The sequence below is a fragment of the Acartia tonsa genome, chromosome 13 (genome assembly GCF_053477335.1).
Source record: "Acartia tonsa isolate MP-2025a chromosome 13, ASM5347733v1, whole genome shotgun sequence".
Classification (NCBI taxonomy): domain Eukaryota; kingdom Metazoa; phylum Arthropoda; class Copepoda; order Calanoida; family Acartiidae; genus Acartia; species Acartia tonsa.
Genome location: NC_137272.1, coordinates 10,637,402 through 10,658,667, shown reverse-complemented (window position 1 = coordinate 10,658,667; position 21,266 = coordinate 10,637,402). Strand labels below are relative to the sequence as shown.

General features: G+C 36.1%; 1 protein-coding gene and 2 long non-coding RNA genes across 3 annotated transcripts; all 3 read left to right on the top strand.

Annotated features, from left to right (window-relative positions):
* Positions 1 to 1,824: 1,824 nt before the first annotated feature.
* Positions 1,825 to 20,035, top strand: LOC145335040 (thiol S-methyltransferase TMT1B-like). The gene is made up of 11 exons (XM_080180727.1): positions 1,825 to 1,922; positions 2,840 to 2,872; positions 15,406 to 15,451; positions 15,758 to 15,823; positions 16,007 to 16,088; positions 16,956 to 17,029; positions 17,483 to 17,590; positions 17,821 to 17,925; positions 18,572 to 18,651; positions 19,215 to 19,280; positions 19,815 to 20,035. Exons 1-11 carry the CDS (start codon positions 1,852 to 1,854, stop codon positions 19,855 to 19,857), a joined length of 774 nt encoding a protein of 257 aa, XP_080036853.1. The 5' UTR covers positions 1,825 to 1,851; the 3' UTR covers positions 19,858 to 20,035.
* Positions 6,965 to 8,835, top strand: LOC145335420 (uncharacterized). Its single transcript, XR_013885218.1, has 3 exons — positions 6,965 to 7,210; positions 7,767 to 7,862; positions 8,743 to 8,835. It is a non-coding gene; the product is annotated as an uncharacterized LOC145335420 (long non-coding RNA).
* On the top strand, positions 9,356 to 11,666 carry LOC145335422 (uncharacterized). The gene is made up of 3 exons (XR_013885219.1): positions 9,356 to 9,691; positions 10,413 to 10,472; positions 11,233 to 11,666. It is a non-coding gene; the product is annotated as an uncharacterized LOC145335422 (long non-coding RNA).
* Positions 20,036 to 21,266: the final 1,231 nt, after the last annotated feature.

Below are 21,266 nucleotides of genomic sequence, written 5' to 3'. Positions count from 1 at the left end.
CATGTTTAAAATGGACGTACGGACATTCTGGTAATGATTATAGAGTTGCTATGCTTTCTAAATCGTACCGAACAACTTCAGGAATCACCATGCAAAGTTTGAAATCGATAATACGATTCTAACCCTTTTAAACTAACGAAAAGAGCTGCCTGTCCCAGACGGAAGGACTAACCCTAATTATAGAAAAGCTTCGCTTTTACAAATACACCCATGTTCAATTTCTATTTCTTTTTCAATGCAGTTGCAATAAAAAAGTCAGTTATTTTAAGTCTAAGTATTTGCTACCTTCTCCAGAAACACAGGGGAAAAAAGTAAATTGAAAAGGGAAGGCAAAAAGAAGGGAAGTCCTCTAGGTTTATAGAGTATGAACTTTTGGTGTTCTAACGATCTAGCAAAAAGGCAATGCAATGAAATATTTATACATTTACATGTATTTTAGTAAAAATAAGTAAAAATTTAATTTGTTGTTAATTTAGCATATTAAATTATAAAAAAATAGCCTAAATCCATCTTAAAACCTAATCAAAATATGATATATCATATGAAATGAAGTCAAAATTGTGTTGAGCCATTGCTTTTGACAATGTAATTAATTCAGTCTGATTATTGTTATTATATACTTTTTTGTTTAATTGGTTCAACACCCGAACTTTCGTCTGCTGTTACTAACTAAAGCAAGCATAGCAGTGTTATAATATTGCTAAATAATCCACGAAATCACAATAAAATAAACTAGTACGAAGGTAAGTAATATGGAGTAGAATCATACAAAAAGAGCTCTAAAACCCATGATATACTGAATGCGTTTCGCTTAATAGCTGCTTCCTTTTTAGTAGTAGTACTAGTAGTTTTACTTTTATTTTTATAGCAGACGAAAATTGTATACAAAATACAAATAATATAGTGCTTATACACAGGAATAACTTATACAATTTTTGAATACATATATTTAGTGAATTTAATATGAATTTTGTGTAAATTTTAATATTTGTGTTATTTAAAATCTCGTATATGGCCAATACATGGATTATTTTAAAGTTTTAGAAAAGTATAATATTATAAATGGGTAGGTTTTATGCCATTAAATAGGGGTTGGTGGTGGGAGGAGTCATCCCAACTATAGAATATTTGGACCAGGGTAACAATAGTCCCCTTTAAGGCTAAGGGCGAAGAAAAACAGGAAGCTAGAAAATTTGAAAACAATTATACTTATTTTTTATTCTTTATTGTTTTTTAAAGAAGCTAGGTAGCTATTTGCAAATTTATATTTCACATGATTGTTATGAAAAGACTTTTTTATTCTTTTATTTATTAACTAGCGGATACGCCCTTCAGAGGCCTCTAGGGGCAATTGAAGAGGGGGGAATTGAATTCGATAGCCAAATTTTCATTTTTTTGGGGGTGGGGGGGGTATTTTTTCCTGGAGCGATTTTTCTTGGGAGGGTAGTCGTACCCTCCCAAGTCCCCCAAAATATTTATGAACCTTCCAAGGACCTATGAGAAGGTACCCTGTAAAGAATGATGGTTCAGCGGTTATCGAGATCCTTCGGTACAAAAAGAGAGACAGACAAACAGACATATATACTGTTACTTTATTATAGGGATTGTCTTCTGACTAATGAGCATCAACTCTATAACTCACTTAGTCCCTTTACCATTCGACATTTGTGAAAGCAGTGAGATTTTACAAGCTATTACCAAAGCTAGATGTCTATATAGAAGATTTTAAAATCTATGAGATCTACTCTTTAATTTATTTTGTCTGTCAAACTGTTATTTTGTTGTTGTAAATCATTCAATAGAAAAGACTAGCTTTTATTAATCAACAAACATTTATTTATAGAATTCAAAATGTTGTTCAAATGTTTAATTTTGGTGATGTTACTTTTGGACTGGAAGTTTAGTGCTATTATGACTCTAAGGTAATTATAGCTGTAACTTGTAATTTTCATTGTAATGTAGGAATGCCTATCTGTAAAATAGCAAAAACCACTACCGGGTTTATTGCTGGTGGAAAAAACACAACACAATGCCTTTCACCCATAAAACAATATTCCATCACAAAGGCTGCCCCCAGAAGAAAATATATAAAAAAAAACCAGAGATGAGTTTTTGAAAGATGAATGCCGCGTTTTTTCAATTCGCGAAATTTAAACAGAGTATACAACTATTTATTTAATCATTTCACTTTTGTTGGTACGGCCTTCATAGAAGAAAAACAATCTTCAATCCATTTTGGTTGCATATTTATTAATGCATCTTTTTAGAGTTGTATAAGACATTGTACAAATGGCTAAAATGATAATTTTAAAATTTTGAATTGTTAAGTTGTATACTCTGTTGAAATCCTATCGTCTTCGTTCAATCAGTCAATGTCTGAAAAATGTCGAAAAAACGCTGCATTCATCTTTCAAAAACCCATCTCAGGACTTCTCTGGAATTTCATACAAACATTAGACATATTAAATGCGATATGGCAGGTGTTACACAAAATAAAAAAATATTCAAATGTAGCAGTAAAAAAAATAGGTTTCTTATGTGATGATCTTATAATGGTTTGAACTATTCTTCATCTTGATATTGCTCCTAGATCATATAAAATTCACACCATCTTAAGAAAGGTACCTTTACCTAATACACAATTTCTTAACCTAGATCAACAAAAAAATCATAATTTTTCTATCTCTCCTAATTAAAGCTGCCTTCCTTACTCTCACTCAAATAATATTTTATCGCTTTATCACTCGATTTATAGCTTATATTATGATATTGGTAAAATCGATCTCTTTTTAACTATATTTTTTTTCACCTAATTAATAATAATTTTATATTTTTTCAGTATACATCTAATCTTCCTACAGTTTGGTAAAAAGTAAGTTTTTTATAGTATGACTTCGAAACCTATTAGTATCCGCTGGATTAGAACCGGTTCTGTGCCATACTAAAATACATGCATTCATCGCATCGTGTTGACGTATGAGGGGATGTACAGACAGACTGGAATACGAGTATAGAGTAGCTTCAATACAATTATATATCAATAATATAACAAGGTATTTCTAAAAAATACAACATTTATTAAGCAATTAAAACTGGTTAGAATAGGCAGATTAATGGGATTATTATTATAGGATATATTTAATATGATATCAATTAAAGGCTTGGACGTCCTGTTTCTTAGTTAGGTAAGAAACGACGTACTTGAACACGTGGGAAATATAGATACCGCCAGCCTAGACTTATAGGCTTGTATCTAACCGAATGCAGACGGGAGAGAAGTATTCACTCTTTGGCCTGCAACAATCAACTAGCCCTCAACACAGCAGGATGGAGTATAGTGGCGGTTACAAGTGGAGGTCTGACTCAGCCAGAGAAGTATAGGAATGTGGACAGGGATGGGGATACATAAACTTGGATGGTGATTACCACACTCGCCCCCTTCTGAGGGAATATGAAATATTCCCTCACAGTTGACCTGCACGCCTGCTTCTGCGGGTTGCTGTTGTACTCGCAGGTTCTTCGATTGCGGCCATAGCCCTCTTTACGATATCAACAGGATTGGGTTCTGAGGAAGTAGGATCTTCTGGAGCTGCTGGAGGCTCTGGAGCAACAGCATTCTGGAGGGCCAACACGCCCTCACAGGGAGCCGTGGCCACTGGATCTTCAGAGGCAGCGCCAGCCTGTGGATTAACAGGCAGATCAATTCCAGATGGAAAGAGCTCACTGATTTGAGCATCGAGCTCTGTGTCACTGTTTTCCTCTGCAGGATCCAGGACCTCTGGGTTGCCTTCTCTATCGGTGGGCCTGTACTCATCAGAGCACTCAGAACCGCCATAGTGAGAAACCAGCTCAACTCCATCATCATCTGGCCGGGATACGTCCCCAGCGGGAAGGGATGCCTCTATGGTCGCCACATTCTGCCCAGGTACATTCATAATATTACAACGAGTATTAATATATTTAATTACCCTGTCAGAGTTTTGGTCCAACAGTCGACTAGTGGCCTCAATGACCGTGGTCATTCGTGATTTTAACTCAACGGTCGAGTCCTCAGAGACAGTGCGAATTTTTTCGCGCAAAGTTTTGCGGTTCCGCAGTAATTCTGCGGAAATTTCAATAAGGCGCTTGCCATGTTGTATATATGCTTTCTCAACAAATGAAGCATTGCTAGCAATTTTAGATTCCAGGCTTCTCTGGAAGGGGAGAAGAGCTTCCTCCATTGCTTCTTTTACGGTGGAGGATAGGACTTTTTTCCATTCCTCAGCAGTCACCCAAAAAGCCTTAGGCTCAATTTTGCTTTCTGCTAATGTCTCTTTCTTTTTAGGGGGTAATGGAGGCGGTTGAGTTTCCACCTTAGCCTTCTTGGCTGCTGGGCCGCCGCTGCCTGTTGGTGTTGGCGGACGTTTTTCTACCGCTTTTGGGGCTGATTTTACGGCGACTACCTCCAATTCAGGTGAGGCACTACGTTTTGGTGGCGATTCCACCCGATTTTTTTGCGGTTCCCCTCCCCTATTTTGTTCCATTAGAGGCCTGGCCCTAGGCCTGGCTTTATCGGGATATTCGTTGGCCTCTAAATTTTTAGCCTGCCGCAATTTTTCTTGCAATTCAAGGAGTTCCTTTGGAACATCTTTTCTCGCGGTGCGGTAGACGTGGATCGATCTTGAGACGCATTGAAGTTCACTGAGGTTTTCAGGGTTGCGTGGCGGTTTTACTCGAGGCTGATACCTGTTCTCGTCAGGTTCATAGTAGGCTTCCTCAGGGCCGCCCTGGGGATAGCCATGATTGCTGTCATAATAATAGTCCTCTTCATTGTAGAAGGGTGCCTCTTCATATTCTCGACGGTATGAAGAGTGACCGGCCCCATGGGAGTGGTGAAAACCCCTTGAAAAATTCCGCCTGGGATATCCTAAAATAAAAATAATAAACTTAAAATTAAGGGTCATTAATTCCTTATACCGAATAAGGAAATATTTTTACAAAGACGACCTTCAGGGACGACGATCTTATAGGTATATATGTCTGATACAGGCCGTCCGTTTTTGGGGATTAGTTTTCCCCATTAGTTGTAAAATCCCGCAATTCGTGTGTTTCACTCGTATCTCCTTCTTTGTACGCGTGAATTTTGGTGCAGGCTAATATGTAACTGATAAAAGCGACGCATAATAACGACCCTATTCCTGTAAGGATGGCTGCTACTACAAGCACTATATGATACCAAGTACTAGATAGAAAATCAACCACCTTATGATACGTTTGAATAAACCAGGAGTCAGTTATTTTTACTTCAAAATTATTGGAGTCTGCGGCAAGTTGGCTGAGGTATAATTCCTCGGCACTTTCTGAGAAATTAGTTTTTTCTAGGCTTTGCCAAGAATGATAAAGAAATAGGCTAATTGGTTTATCCATAAGATATTGGTTTACATTTAGTATTTGCATACCCCCCCTTGATTCCCAAGGAATTTTCCTTGGTACAAATGTAAGAAAATTGGATTTTCGGAACATTTAGTCGGAGTTAAATGGGTGGTGTTAACCAATCTGCGCGAAAATGGTGATATTCCCATAGTCTTATTATTGATTGAAACCGAGAAATGATCCACAAAACAGGGTAAATTTTCTCCCAAAGAAACATTGATTTTAAGACTATCGCACTGTATTACTAAATCCAGTTCACCGAGCGCCCTAACTAGTTTTTTACGATGAGTCTGAATACTACTTTTAGACAGAAAATGGTTCTGTAAACAGCGAGTTTCGGGGACAATTAATTTATTATATTGTTGGTAGGAATAGAAAATCTCTAGTGGTAACATGTCATCCTTTTCTTTAGCGTTTAAGAGTGGGAAATATGGTTTTATAGAATTTGTGAACCATACCATTAAGTTATCAATATTAGTTTTGTAATAAAATAATTCGGGAATTAGATTTTCAAAATGTTTTTTATCTTTAAGTTCTAGCGCTAGCGTAATTTGGGGATCGATCACTAGATATTTTTGGGCACCCTGTTCTCCTTCAAATGTAAACAATGAAATATTAAAGATGTCTACTGTTCGCCAAGGAGAAGTGAATTTTTGTGCGCTATCAGATTTATCATCTGAGATAATTCTATCGTAGCCAATTCTAAGATTGTGATCTAAACAATTGTTTCCCACCCAGTGACTGCCCAGGTAACAGCCCGCTTTTGTTTGTAATAATTCAACAGGCTCAGCCTGGACCCCTATTTGTTTTTCCTCAAATGTCCCAGGGATAAAAATGCCGTTAATGGTTACGCCGTTTCCCTCGCAGGCGGGGTCGATGCCGTTAAGGAGGTCATTGGGGTAAGTAAGCGTCCCGTTTACCAGGAAACGCGTGTATGACATCTGGTGTTCATACACTGAGACTGATTTTCCTTCAAAGTTAAATATTTTAGTTTTGGACATGGTGTAACAGTCTTCATAAGTTACGAGGTTCGGTATCTCCACGAGTGCTGGAGCAGCGAGGTGGATGTGGCTATATCTGCCACAATACCAGTAATGAGTACTGGTTCGGAGGTGGCAACGAATTCCAGGTATAATTTTTCTTTCAACCTTTTGAAGTAGGTGAAATTGTTTTTGTTCAATATTGGTAATATTAAGAAACGCAGCGCATTCAGAGATTTTCAAACGCGGATTTTCGTTTGCTACACATTGAGTCGCATCTATTTGTATTATTTCGGACGCATTTGATTTTGCCAAAATAATAAAAAGCCCCAAGAATCCCAAAATAAATTTACCTCGAGCTCCTGGTGCCTTTGCCAAATGATGCTGCATTTTATTTTTATGCTTCTTGTTTTTCTCTGAAATATGTTAATTAGTTAGTTTTAACATATATTTTTTGTTTATTTTCGTTATTATACATACGTAGATTAAGCTATATACATTTGCCACCTTGGTTTTATATAATTATACATTTTATTTCTTCCTTTTAATTGGGTTATGCAGTCCGATTTGGACATGTATGCGGTTATCCCCCCCTTGTGACCTAGTTTTTCTTTCTTCTTCTAATATATACTTGGGTACTATGCTTTGTTTGTTAACATTAATAACCTTTTCAGGGCTGGATTGTTCGGGTCTTTGTGCGAAGAAAGAAGCCTCGGACGGGACGGTTTCTTCCAAGAAACTATTTTCGACGTGGATGTTAGGACCGGATGACCGATCTGCGCCAGGGGGTGCTTGGTCTTTGGGCTGTGGCTCAAATGGTGAGTTTTTTTCCATTATATCCCCTCCCCCATCACAATCCACCTCCCCCTGGGGTAAGTCCTGACTAGTTTCAGGGTTTATTTCTATAAAATCTTCACCATCGTTATCTAGGTAGGTAAAATCGTCATTTTCCATACCTTTATTATCGTTTATATCGGTTTGCCCGGTATTATCTATGGTCAAGGTTATTTCCTCAGACGGGACAATTTCCTCAATTGGAAAGACGTTAAAGGAAAGTGTTTCCCCTAATAATTCTACTTTAGAATCTATTTTTCGTATTTTATCTCTACTAACAACTTGGTTAGTTTTTATTGGATTTGATCCAAAGGGACTGAGTTCAAAAAGGGCCTCTGAGAACTTTTTTGTTACAATAAAAGGACCCCCATAGAAAGATTGCAATTTTTTACTGACCCCTATCTTGACTAGGTTAAAAAATGCAAAGCATACGTCGTTAACGAAAAGGGGAGATGAAGCCTTTCTAGATTTGTTTTGAAACTCTAAATAGATTTTAGATTTTTTGGAAACCTGTGCAATAATTTCTTCCAAATTTTTTAGGTAGTTTAAGTAAGACCTGCAGTCAATGTCCTGCCTTTTCTGCAGGATTGGAGAAAAGAAATCGAGATTGAGAGTTGGTTGTCTGCCGAACATAAGGTAATATGGCGTATACCCCGTTCTTCTAGATGTACTAGAGTTAATTACAAAAGTGGTCAAAGCTAATTTTCTTGCCCAGTCTTTACTTTCGAATCGGTCATCGGATCTTAGACCTGCATAAATCCTTTGATTATGCCTTTCACATGGGTTACTATTAGGGTTTCTTGGGGGAATAAGTTTAGTTTCGATACCTAGTTCATCCATAACTTTTTTGAAAACTTCCCCAGTAAAATTTGTTCCCCTGTCACTCCTCAATGACCGAAATAAGCCGTAGGTGGGTACCACCTGTTCAAGGATGACCTTCACCGTGCTTTCCACGGTGGCGTCCTTGATGGGGTGGGCGATTATGTACCTAGAGAATAGGTCAACTAGGATAAATATGTAACGGACATGTTGTCCTTGGAAATAGTTAGGGGTTAAAGGACCGATAAGGTCTACTGATACCTGGCCAAAAATCTCGTGACTAATGGCTGAATGGGTGATAGGTTGTTTATGTTTAGGTACCTGTCCTATTTTTCTTAGGCAGGTAATACAATTTTTGATGCGTGATTCGACAAACTTATTAATTCCTATAAGGAAGAATCTTTCATTTATCTTGCGTGTTGTTTCGTTAACCCTCTGTGGCCTATAATATTATTATGTGCTAATTCAAAAACTTTATTATATAATCCAATGGGTACGACGGGTCTTTCAATAAATGTTCCATTGCTAAGAGGTTGTCTAAATATTAGAAGTCCTTCCATAACGTATAAATGTTCTATTAATTTAAAAAGGACCTCTTTCCGGCCGGTTAGTTCAGCTTTTTCAAAACTCGACAACTTCTTTTTTTCGAATATCCACCTACGAATTTCAGATAATACTTGATCTTTTTGTGTTTCAGATTGCCAAACATTGTGCACACCGACTTCCGAAGCCGCATGTAACTCAAAAATCTGGTCTTGGTATGGGCAATCCTGTTCATAAGGATCTAAGGTAAATGAGCTAGTACATTTTTCACAATCGGTTTCCTTATGTTCTTTGCATAAAAATTGCCCTCTAGATAGATTGTCGGCATTGCAATGGTCCCTACCCTTCCTATGAATTACTGTAAAGTCAAAACTTTGGATAAAGAAAATCCATCTCAGAGTTACACCATTTATTGTTCCTTTTTGCCATTTTTTGTAATGAACTAAGGAAATCGAATCTGTACGCACAATAAAGTTTCTAAATCTTAAATAATGAAGAAAGGTTTTAAGAACGAATACTAGACATGCTAATTCGCCTTTATAACTTGGATAATTTTTCTCTGCCCCGTTACATTTTTTGGAACATATTCCAATAATTCTTTCTTCCCCCCCCTGGTTTTGGCTGAGAATTCCAGCGAAATAACTTGTAGAAAAATCTACGTCTACTATAAAGGGGTTAGGATTATCCCACTGGGGATAGCCTTTACTTATAGAATTTGAGAACATATTTATGAAATTTTCCCAATCTTTTGATAGGGAATTGGTCCATTCGATAACTTTATCGTTTCTGTGTTCGTCTAGGGTACAAGAATTTTTCGCATAGGATGGGAAATAGGCCCTATAATAATTGGAGAAGCCCAGGAAACGCTGGAGTTCCTTGCCTGTCCTGGGCCTGCTCCAATTTTTAATTTGTTCTAAATATGCGGGGTTCATTTTAAGTCCTTGGGAACTGACTATATGACCTAAATAGGTACATTCGGATGTGAAAAATTTACATTTGGCTAGATTTAACTTAAGTTTTGCTATTTTTAGGACTCCGAAGAGTTTTCTGAGATGCTTCAGATGTTCCTCAACATTCTTTGAGAATATAATAAGATCATCAAGGTAAGAAATTATAAATTCGTATAAGCCAGGGATAAGGGTTAGGACTCTGTCCATCAAATGGCAGAAAACACTTGGCGCGTTACACAGTCCGAACGGCAGTTTCTTGAAAAGATACTGCCTGTTAAGGGCTGTGAACGCTGTCAAGTGTTTACTTTCCTCCGAAATGGCTAGCGCATGGAATGCGCTAGTCAAGTCGAGGGTGGTAAATACAGTGCCAGTGCCTAATTTTTCTAAATTACTAGAAATCAAGGGAAGGGGCCAATTAATTTTTCGTGTTACGCTATTAAGCGCACGAAAATCGATAACGAACCTAAGTTTGCCTTCCCCCCCAGCCGTCGGTTTTTTCTTTACCGCAAAGATTGGGGAGGACCACTCGCTGTAGCCCTCCTCAATGACGCCCCCCCTTAGCCAATTTTCAATTTGTTCTTTTAATTTGGCTTCGTATAATGGGTTTAATTGAATGTTTCTAGCTTTAATAGGTTTAGCCCCGGGGATCAAGTCTATTTTATACTGTAAGAGATCGCAGTTACCGATATCGGCATCGTCCACCGAAAATATATCGAAATGATCAAGGCATAACTTTACTACCTTTTCCTTCATCCCTGGGTTATTTTTGATAAGATCACTATTTTCTAAGTCTAATTTTTCTTTAATGAATTTAATTCTTTTGAGAAGTGTAGTTCCTGACAATTCATTTATTTGATTAATATTTTTATTGCAGGAATTTGGGGAATCTGATTCGAATTCAAAGCAATATCCAACTTTAACGTTATCCAATAAGGTAATATTTTTTCCTGCTAAATTGACAAAATTTACCCAACATTCTCCCTTCTCATTTACATTATAAATACCCTCCATAAGCATTAAGCCGTTATGGCTTGTCATTTTAGAATTATTTGGGGATATATACAGCTTCCTATTTTTCTGATGGATAGGTATTGTTATCACCGTTGTATTCCCCCCCGGCAAGAATGTTGTTTTCTTTGCTAATTTTACGCATGTTTTATTTTGTTTTAATGTCCCAGTCCCCCCCTGGTTACTCCAATTTATTCCTGGGATAAGGGAGTTTTGTTCCGTATGAACATTATTTGTAGGAATTAAGGGTATGTTTTTACTTTCTTCAACTATGTTAATTGTTGAATTTTCTATGGGGATTTGCTCGCCAGTGGGGAGCTCAAAGGAGAACTTATCTAGTAACAAATTAATTCGATTAACTTTGAGAAATTCATATCCTAGATTTATAATTTTAGACGTCGTTTCAGGGATGTAAAACGTTTCTTCGAATATTTTATCTGACCCATCAAAGCTGAATTTTAAACTCACGTGTCCAATGATATTTACTGGTTTTAAATCTACAGACAGAGCGCTAAGATTGGCAGGGGTGAATGTGATTTTATTATCATCTAAGATTTCTTTAGAAATAAGGGACCTAAAGTTGTTTCCTGTATCCACTAAAGCGTGTTGCAGGAATTCCCCCCCCACGGGATTAAGAACTTTTAGTTTTGCACATATAGGCATTATAAAATAAATTATATTTTTAGTCGAAGCCTAAGATGCATATTTTCCAAGATCCCCACCTCAGCGGTTAGACGATGGTAATCCTCACACAGAGATTTCCTGTGTTCCAGGTATAGTTGTCTGTCGAAATTTTTTAAATAATGAAATGTTTTAACAATATGGTTAATTGTTAAAATAATTTTATATAGCTTTCTGGGTTTCATTAAGTTTTTTTATCAAGCGCTTTTCAGCTCCAGAAATTTCTTAATAAGCATGAGAATGTTGATAGTTCTAAAGAAACTACTAAACCTTAATACGGGTCCTTATTTATATACTTGGATATATGATAAAAACCTATCGGAATAAAACTGAACTAAAAAGTTTTCGAAAGATTGAAAGGCTACAAAGTAGCTTAAAAATAAGTGTTCAGCTTGCAACTAACAAGACATTAAAAACAGACTGACTTATTTTTTGACTTATATCTGTATTTATACAAAATATAGTTTCATTAGTTAGTATCTGATTCACAATACAAATAATATAAAGTTAGCGCTAAATTCAAGTTATTATACATAATTGCTGAAATATTTCAGCTACAAAAATCAGAGGCTAAGGGTGTGCAACTCTCAGATAAAATTGATACTGAGGATTTAACTCAAAAATCATTGTTTATATACAGATAATTCGCTTAATGTCCCCTAGCGGTTAAAAATCGAACTAGAATGTTTTAGATTTATATATATATACACTCAAAATATATGATATTTACATTTTAGATAGATCATGCGATATTAAAAATAAATACTACTAAATAGAAAATAGGTATTCACTTGTTGACTTCTTTATAAAGACTATTAGATTTTAAAAAATGGAAATATTAAGTGCATGTGAAATGCTCCTTAGGTTACCTCCCTATTTCCCCCAATTTCCTGTATCAGCTACATTTGGATAGGGAAAGGAGGGGAAGGAGTTTATTTTGTGTTGCTTAGTCAGACTTAATAATAACAATTTGTTTTATTTTTTCGCGCCAAAGCATTGCTTGGCAAGGGATATTTGATATTAAGGAATTTGCAAGTTTAGCTTGGCATGGGATATTTTGTTTATCTTTCATATCAAAATATGAAATTCATTCAGCAAATTTTTATTTTCGGGGATAGGGACAATTAATATCGCATAAATCCACTTTTACATCTAGTGGACGTGATTTTTAACAATCGCTTGTACATATTTATCTATTTCAGATTCTTCGCTGGCTTCCTGATCCATTTGGTTGATAGTTTTACGCGCATACTGCTCAGGTATTTTATTACTATTACTTGGAGCTTTTCTAGGGGTGAATTTACTCCGTGTTTTACCAAAGCGGGACTCAGGATGTGGGGGCTCCCCAGCTTTCTTTTTGTTGCAATTCTGCACTACATGGCCAGGGATATTACAATGCCAGCATTTAATATTTTTACTCCTCCCATTAAAGGCTCCTATAACGCCCTCGATTTGATCCCAAGCAATGGGATCATCCTCATGATCTACCCAAGAGGGAACCTCGTCAGGTTCTTCGGTTAAGTTTTCCTTATACACTGCCGTGTTAGTGGGGATATTATCTTCGATAATGCTGATTATGGGTTGTTTTTTCGTTTCCGCAGAATTTTTAGGTAGGAACATTTCCATGGCTTGGGAATAGCAAGCCGAAAGGTTTTCCTTGCTAATATGGCCAGACCCATCCCAATTAACGTATCTTTGTCCGAGGTTAATAAGTTTATTTAAGTAAGCGTTGTAATCGTCCAAAAATTGCATACTCTCAACGTAATTGGCCATGTCCATGGCAAGGTTGGTATACAGCAGATTTTTGCTAACGTTAAGATAGAATTCTTTCCACTTCTTTTTAGGTATGAGGCCAGGATTCATGAGTTTGAACACCCTAAGTTTGTTTTCAAAATAGGTGTCAAGGGGTTGATTAGTCTCCTGTTTTAGGTTGTAGAAGTACTGCGAGGCTACTTCTGGATCCGAGAAAGGAGTGACCAGCCTCCTAATCATCAGGTAATAACTTAAGGCAGATAAGGCCTGATTTCTTTCAGGCGTAATTAGGTCTCCTAATCGTTCCCCTCTAGAGTCATAAATTCGCTGGTATAAAATATCCTTGAAAAGGATTGGGTCACAGATTCTGTATGTCTTTGCAACCCTCCACATATTAGAAAAGAAATTATCAAAGTCGGCCCTGCCGTCCCACCTAGGGGCATCCCTTGCAAAATCGGAATCCCATTTTTGTCCCTTAATAAAGCATTCTTTAATAAAGTCATCGTCGGCGGCGCTAGTTGTTGCCGCCGCGGATGTGCCTGTGTTTGGCGTGTTTCTAGTAGATGGTCTTGTTGCTACATTGGGTGCAGACCGTGTAGGTCTACGGAGGGGCTCTAACGACTTAATCCTATCAGGGATAAAGGGAATCCTTTCTAATAAGGTTTTTTCATATTCTGTTAGAGAAGTTTCTCTTACATTCATCCAATTGTCATTATCCGCCGGACCTATAAAGCCTACAATTGAATAGGCCATACAACCTGGGGCTGTAATCCTATCCTTGGCGACCCATTCGACCACGTTTATCTTTTGCTGGACCGACAGTCGGTCATAATAAGTGGCATTAATTGAATCATCACCTATGGTGTTAAAATGAGTCGTGTTAAGACTTTCGTTTAACGTTTTTTCCGCAAACAATGGGCCAAGATTTCCGTCCGCTGGGAGTTTTGATACTCTACGTTTTAGATCTAAGATGTCGGTGTCGGCTAATAATCTGCGATGTGATTCCGTGTCCTTAAACCCTGCCCATTTTGTTTCTATTTCGAGCTTCATAATCTCGGATTCTTGTTTTATTATATCTCTATAATGTGACGAGTATTCGTTTAACTTAACATTTAACGCTTCCGTTATGAGTTCTTTGATTTTTTCAGGAGAAAGCGGGTCAGCCTGCTGCTGCGAGGTACCAGGGACGGCCGGAGCCGGCGGAGGCGGCGGATTTTTGGTTTTATCATTATCCCCTTTCTTGGCATTATCGGTCATGGTGCTGGAGTGTAGTGTTCGTTAACACTGCTTTGTCTACCACGAAACTTTTTTAAGAACTTGGGAATATCCCTTTCTTCCTGTTTTAAGGAGAAAATATGGAAATGTGTGAAATTAAATACTAGTGTGAAAAAAAATAAAAGGCGGGTTCTTTTTTATCTTTATTTGGCAGTTTGCCACTAAATAATTATTAGAAATATTCTGTAACAAATTGTTACTATAAACTGTTTCCGTGAATAAACTTAGTTATCAGGAAAATATTAATTTCACTTTGCAATCGAAGCTACTTTACAATTTAATTTTGTCTGTACGCTAATTATCTATACCTTCCCCCCTCAAAAATTGAGTGGTAGACAAGACTGCGCCAAAATGACGTATGAGGGGATGTACAGACAGACTGGAATACGAGTATAGAGTAGCTTCGATACAATTATATATCAATAATATAACAAGGTATTTCTAAAAAATACAACATTTATTAAGCAATTAAAACTGGTTAGAATAGGCAGATTAATGGGATTATTATTATAGGATATATATAATATGATATCAATTAAAGGCTTGGACGTCCTGTTTCTTAGTTAGGTAAGAAACGACGTACTTGAACACGTGGGAAATATAGATACCGCCAGCCTAGACTTATAGGCTTGTATCTAACCGAATGCAGACGGGAGAGAAGTATTCACTCTTTGGCCTGCAACAATCAACTAGCCCTCAACACAGCAGGATGGAGTATAGTGGCGGTTACAAGTGGAGGTCTGACTCAGCCAGAGAAGTATAGGAATGTGGACAGGGATGGGGATACATAAACTTGGATGGTGATTACCACAGTGTTATGGACAATTTTTCACGATTAATAAAATAAAAATCATAAAATCAATACCAGTTTTGTATGGTTTTTGACCTTAGCCCGCACGCGGCAAACTAAACTGCAATCAAAGGAAGAGGTCATCTTCCCCAACCTATTAAACTTCCTTTATATTTCTTTTGCTGCATGACCGACGGACCGACAAACAACGTTTGGAAAGAGTTTTTTTTAAACAAAAATTAGGCAATCTATCTTAAATAGCAAATGAACAAATGTAATTTCTACCATAACGTTACGGACTAATGGACGGACAAGGCGAGAGGAATAGTTGCTTTGCTATTTATAAAAAAATTCTATTTAGAATCTTCCCCGCATTTTTGGGATCTGTTGTTGAACAGTATAATGAGGTATTTTTATAAATTAACATTTAAAACTGCATGATTTTTTTAGAAAGGGAGGGGATATTGGACTGTTAATTACACTTATCTGTTACCCAAAGTTTTATAGCAACATTGTTCCCCTCAAAGTTAAGTTCCGACAACTCTCCTCTCTTTAGGTATTTTTAAAGTAAATTTTTAAAAAAATGGGTGGGGGGGCGGTATTAGTTTTCACCTATGCTTTATCCCTCCTGGGGGGTGGACTAACCCCACGGGGCTACCTAATATTCATCATAATCTTCAGAGGGAAAGTTAATACCTTGTTTTATTTTTCAGGTTGCGGATCCATTTAAAAAGAAATTATTTAAAGAGATCAACTCAATGAAACCTGAAGCCGGACAGGTAAACAAATATTTTTGTTTTCCATCTATTCTAGCGGTCGCTGCATTAGTCTTCTGAAAGTACCTTGAAGTACTTGAAATAAGGGTGATTACATCCAATATGGCCGTTGTCTAACGGACGGACCGACCATATGAGTAGAAAAGCTTCGCTTTTAGCAATGGTTTGCTATTAATTTGTTTTTAGAAAGTGAGAATTTTGGAGATTGGAGGTGGAACCGGAGCTAATTTTAAGTATTATGAAGTACCTGCCGTTTTGGATGTTGTGGGTAGGTTTTATACCAGTTTTACTAGCTTACTGTATAATTAGAGTATGTCTGTATGTATGTATCTCCACAGATGTGTTTTGGATTCATTAGGGAATAACCCACCAACCAAAAGTCAAATTTTAATTTGCTTCAGGAAATTTGTGATTTTCTTGGCTGCTGTGTGTGTGTGTGTGTGTGTTTGTGTGTGAGTATAGCCATAGTTTCTTAGTGTTTGGACTTAAGTAGTCATGGAGTAGGACGAGACACTTTTGTATGCTAGCACCAGGGCCAGCTCAAGGTCCACGCTCAAGTACAAGTACTTGACCCGCTGTCTCAAGGAACAGCTACTCTTTATTACCTCAACCTTGCCGAGTATGCCAAATTAAGTCACCGTAATGAATGACGCTCTCCACACATTCATTACGGGTTGCACTGATATCATGTACTTGACTATTGAGTATCCAAACTACCCAATTATCCCCCTTCTTACACAACCAAGGGGAAGTTGCGTGAATGAATTGCGACTGAGAAATTCGAGTTGCAACAGGGGACTTGAACTCGAACTCTCACCACCGTAACTCAGTGCGTTACCACTGAGCTACGACGCCTGGCTGCTAATTAAGATATACTGCTGTTTGTATAGTAAAGATACTCCTTTACAAAGAACATCTATTATCAACTTACTTGGTCCGTGAGTTATGCTGCAGAATACAATATCATTCAGTTGTGTGATTTTTTCTAGTATTTTTCATATTATTCTTTCTTTTTTTCCAACACTCTTTTTCATGACCACTGAACATCTGCTCTATACATCAATTAACATCAATGTATTATTTTTTTGTATGTTTCGCTAATAATGAATGTTGTCATTTTTTTTTATATATTCAGATCCTAACCCAAACTTTGCCTCGTATTGGAATGCCAACAAATACAAGAATCTGGATATTAAGCCAATGAAACAGGTATACAAATCATTATTTAGTCTGACTGTCTGTATGTAGGTCTAGTAGGTTTTTGTTGATGGCTCATGGAGATTGAGTATTAAACCAAGACATTTAGGGGTCTTAAGATGAGAAATAGACCTACTACTGCTATTCCAAATGAATGGAATCTATAAAACTCATAACAAAACAGACATCAAATCAAGGATAGTGTAATCAAATGTATGGTTGATTGTCTCTAAGATAGATATATCACTAAAATTCAGGGACAGACTGGACATTGGACACACTCGTACTCAAAGTTTTTTAAACAAGATATTCTTTTTGTTGGCATAAAACCTGTGGTCAATTTAATTGAATTTTGATTGATTGCTTCTATTTATGTTAGGATCCGTCCGAAACTTTTTTTTATTAATGATATGAATTTTATTAGATTTTAACCAAAGGATGTTGTAATCTTTATGGTGTCTCTAGGGATATGGAGAGGATTTGGCTGCTGCAGGATTCCAGGATGATTCCATAGACGTGGTGGTTATGACCTTGGTGTTATGCTCTGTCAACGATCAGAACAAATGCTATGAGGTAATCATTTATTTTTGCCCCTAATTTCCTTATTGAATAAAGTTATCCTACTTTTCAACTCTGTTACATTAAAATTGTGTAGGTATCTTGCTATGTTATTTAAAAAATTAAATGCTACAACTTTCTTGTAAATTGATTGATTTTAAAGTTTCTTGAATTATAATTAATTTTAATTAATGTACCATTTCAGTGATTTATTGACAATACCTGCTAACTTATTTTTTTTACAGGAAATCCACAGAGTATTGAGGCCTGGAGGAAAGTTTCTATACCTGGAACATATCATTGCTGATGAGGGCTCCATGCTAAGGACTGTTCAACAGCTGCTCATGAAGGTAAATCATGTAAACTAGGACACCTGCCATTAAAAATTACAAATAAAGCTAGGTTTCTAGATTCTATAGCTGGAACATACCATTGCTAATGAAGACTCCATGCTAAGGACTGTTCAACAGTTACTCATGAAGGTAAGTCATATAAACTGGAACACCTGGCATAATCAAGATTGGCAATAAAGGTAGACTTCAGATTCTACACCTGGAACACATCATTGTTAATAAGGGATCCATGCTAAGGACTGTTCATCAGCTACTCATTAAGGTAAGTGCAGTAAAGTAAACTGGGATAGCTGCCATTGCCACCAAAGCCAGGCTTTTAGATTTTATACTTGGACCTAGATTTCATGATGTTTGCTCCATGCTAAGGACTGTTCAATAGCTACTTATAAAGGTTAGTAAAGTAAACTAGGACACCTGCCATTCTCTAAATTGCAACTGGAGCTGGGTTTCCAGATTTTATACCTGAACCTATATTTTATAATTGTTGCTCCATGCTAAGGACTGTTTAGCAATTACTCATGAAGGTTAGTCAAGTAAACTGGGACACCTGCCATTCTCAAAATTCATGCAAAGTCATGTGAAGAATGGGATTGCAAAACAATATTTTTTTAAATTATACTTTTTTCATTGACATTAATTTCAGGAGGGTTTCTGGCAGTTTATGTTTGATGGCTGTTGCTTGGACAGGGATACCTTTGCTACTGTTAAAGCTTTCCAAGGATGGTAAGCTATTGATACAAATTTAGAATTTCCGAGGAAAAGAATCTGCAAAAGCGTTATTTAATAATCACGAAAAAAAAATTAAGAAGTTGATAAATCTACTGTTCAATTTACGCCTAGACAATCGGATAATGGTTATAGAGTGTATACGTTTGTTTCAATTATTAATGTCAGGGAGGGTTGAGACATGACATTGGACTGTAAACTACACTAGTACCCATAGTTTCAAAACCACGTTGGCTCTTTTATTGAACTGTGATTGTTTAGTTCCAAACTTGTTCTAAGAGTCCACTCTTTTTTTATCAATTGTGGTTATTTTGTTTACCATTATTGGGGATGTATATAATTTTATCGTCCATAGTCTTATCCCTCGAAATCCCTGCTTAATGTAGAAAAGCTGTACAAATTCAATGCTTGAATGTTTTTGGAGGGAGATACAGAAAGTGTCATGTGTGACGTCATAAAATACGTCTAAATCCATCTCTTTTTAGGGGTTTCCTTTCCCACTTCTCCTCTCATCCTTCCTTTTTAGATGTCACACATGACACTTTCCGTTTCGTTTTTAGGAGTAAAGTAGAGCAAGAGAAGTTTTATCTTCCTGAGCCTGCCAAGCCTTTCTTCAAAGTAATCAGGTACCAAGCTATTTCAAGTGTTTATGGATTCGTTAATTGGTCATCTCCGCAATCCTATAAATCATATGAAGTGTTTATGTCCCAAAAGTTCTCGTTAAGGGCTGTATCAATTATTACATAGGGTTTACCATTGATACCAGGAAGGTTTTTGGCTATTTGGCGTACCCCCTTGCTAGAAAAACAAAGGAAAAATAGATATAGGGTGTTAAAAGTTATATGGTGGATCAATTCAAAATCTTTATACCTAAGGTGGATTTTTAAAAAAAATTTGCCCCTCTACTCGCTTAGTGGGGCAAAATTGTTTTCGTGAAAAATCCTCCAATATCACATAAAAAATCTACAAAAATTAAATAAAATCTTATGTTCATAACCCTTCTATGATTTTTAATGTGATTTTGGTAGATTTATCACGAAAACAATTTTGCCCCACTAGGCGATTAGTGGGGCAAACTTTTTTTTTAAAGAATTCACCTCTAATCTTTTTCTCAAAGGCTTTTAAATAAAGGTTTTGCTATCTTATACCTATTTTTTCAGCCAAGCGATCAAGCCTCATGTTATGGGCGTAGCCACAAAGTAACACAAAATCATCTATTTGAAACAGCAAAATGGTTTTGAGATGGATTATATAAAAATATGTGATCATGACTAATTATTTTTTTGTCTTCTTGCAACAATTTTTTCAAACAAACAAATGTGCCAGTGATTATGTAAAACTTTTGTTAATTTTTATCAATATATTATCCTATTTTCAAAAACTGTATTTGTTATTAATATATTTTTCTCGTATTCATTCGAATCCAGTGGATAGGAACCGGTTCTCATCCATACAAAAAAAAAACTATGTCTAGCATCGTATTATATCCAGCTTTCTACGAATATAAAATGTACAATCATAAGATTGAAACCATTTTTTTAGCCCCGAGGTGCCGAAGCAGTTTATAATACGATGAAAGAAATAACTATTAATGCTTATATTTAAATAAAACAAAACAATTAACCTTACTATTAAACCAATATTCTAGTTTTATTTCAAAATTCTTTGGTTATTCTTTATTATAATTATTATTTTAAAAATCACTTGGAAATAAATTGAATTATGAAAATATCTGGATAATAAATATACAGAATTAATTTAAAAATCTGAATTTATTACATTTTTATTTCAGGAAAATTCCATATAATTGCTTGGGCTAGCCTTTAAGTCATTGTTTTCATTGTACAACTAAGGAAACACTTTCTCCTCGGCTAACCTAGGAATTTTTTTTAAAAATTGCCTATTATAAACCTATTTCATCATAAAATTTTAACAAACTACTATACATACAATAAAAACAATAAAAATCACAGGTAAATAAATAAATTAACAACATATAAAAATAACAATTTTCTAGAGTTTTTCAATCACTAAAATTTTTATTGATATCACTTTATTCTTTGATTTTATTAACTTTTATTTCTATAGTGCTTTTATTTTGTCCATAAATGTTTTATCTAAAGCACTTGAATCTAAGTAGGTAACTGTCTTTGATTTAGGTAATTTTGTTTTCTGATAAAAAGACAAGATATTTGTTTTATGATTTTTTCTTGGAGTGTGTGCCGTGTGGCCCCCCTCCCCCCTTTAACCCTAAGTGTAAGTGTGGATTTACAAAGCTCCTAGAGTCCTTTTGCACTTTATAAAACAATTTATAATTCAGTGCTTGGCAATCAGAGCTGAAATAGGCCGCACTAGTTTTACAAGCTGCAATTTGTTAAAAATTGAATTAAGAAAAAAATGAATTAAAAATATGGTATTTTTGAAAACCTAAAGCCAAGTAGCTGCTGGAAAATTCAGCCGCCAAAAGTTTAGAAATTCGCAGCTAATTCATCCTCAGGGTTAGAGCCCTTCTCAAGGCTCGGCGAAGAGAAAAAATACCTTATACCCAACAATATTTTAAATTTATTCGGTCACTATGATGAAAAGCACCTCCATTGCCTTTAAAAAGAGTG

Bases quoted from the DNA above. Each gene is read 5' to 3' on its own strand.
- LOC145335040 (XM_080180727.1), top strand. From the start codon at position 1,852: ATGTTGTTCAAATGTTTAATTTTGGTGATGTTACTTTTGGACTGGAAG. The intron at 2,873-15,405 runs GTAAGTTTTTTA...AATTCTATTTAG, and splicing joins TTCCTACAGTTTGGTAAAAA to AATCTTCCCCGCATTTTTGG. The intron at 15,452-15,757 runs GTATTTTTATAA...TTTATTTTTCAG, and splicing joins TTGTTGAACAGTATAATGAG to GTTGCGGATCCATTTAAAAA.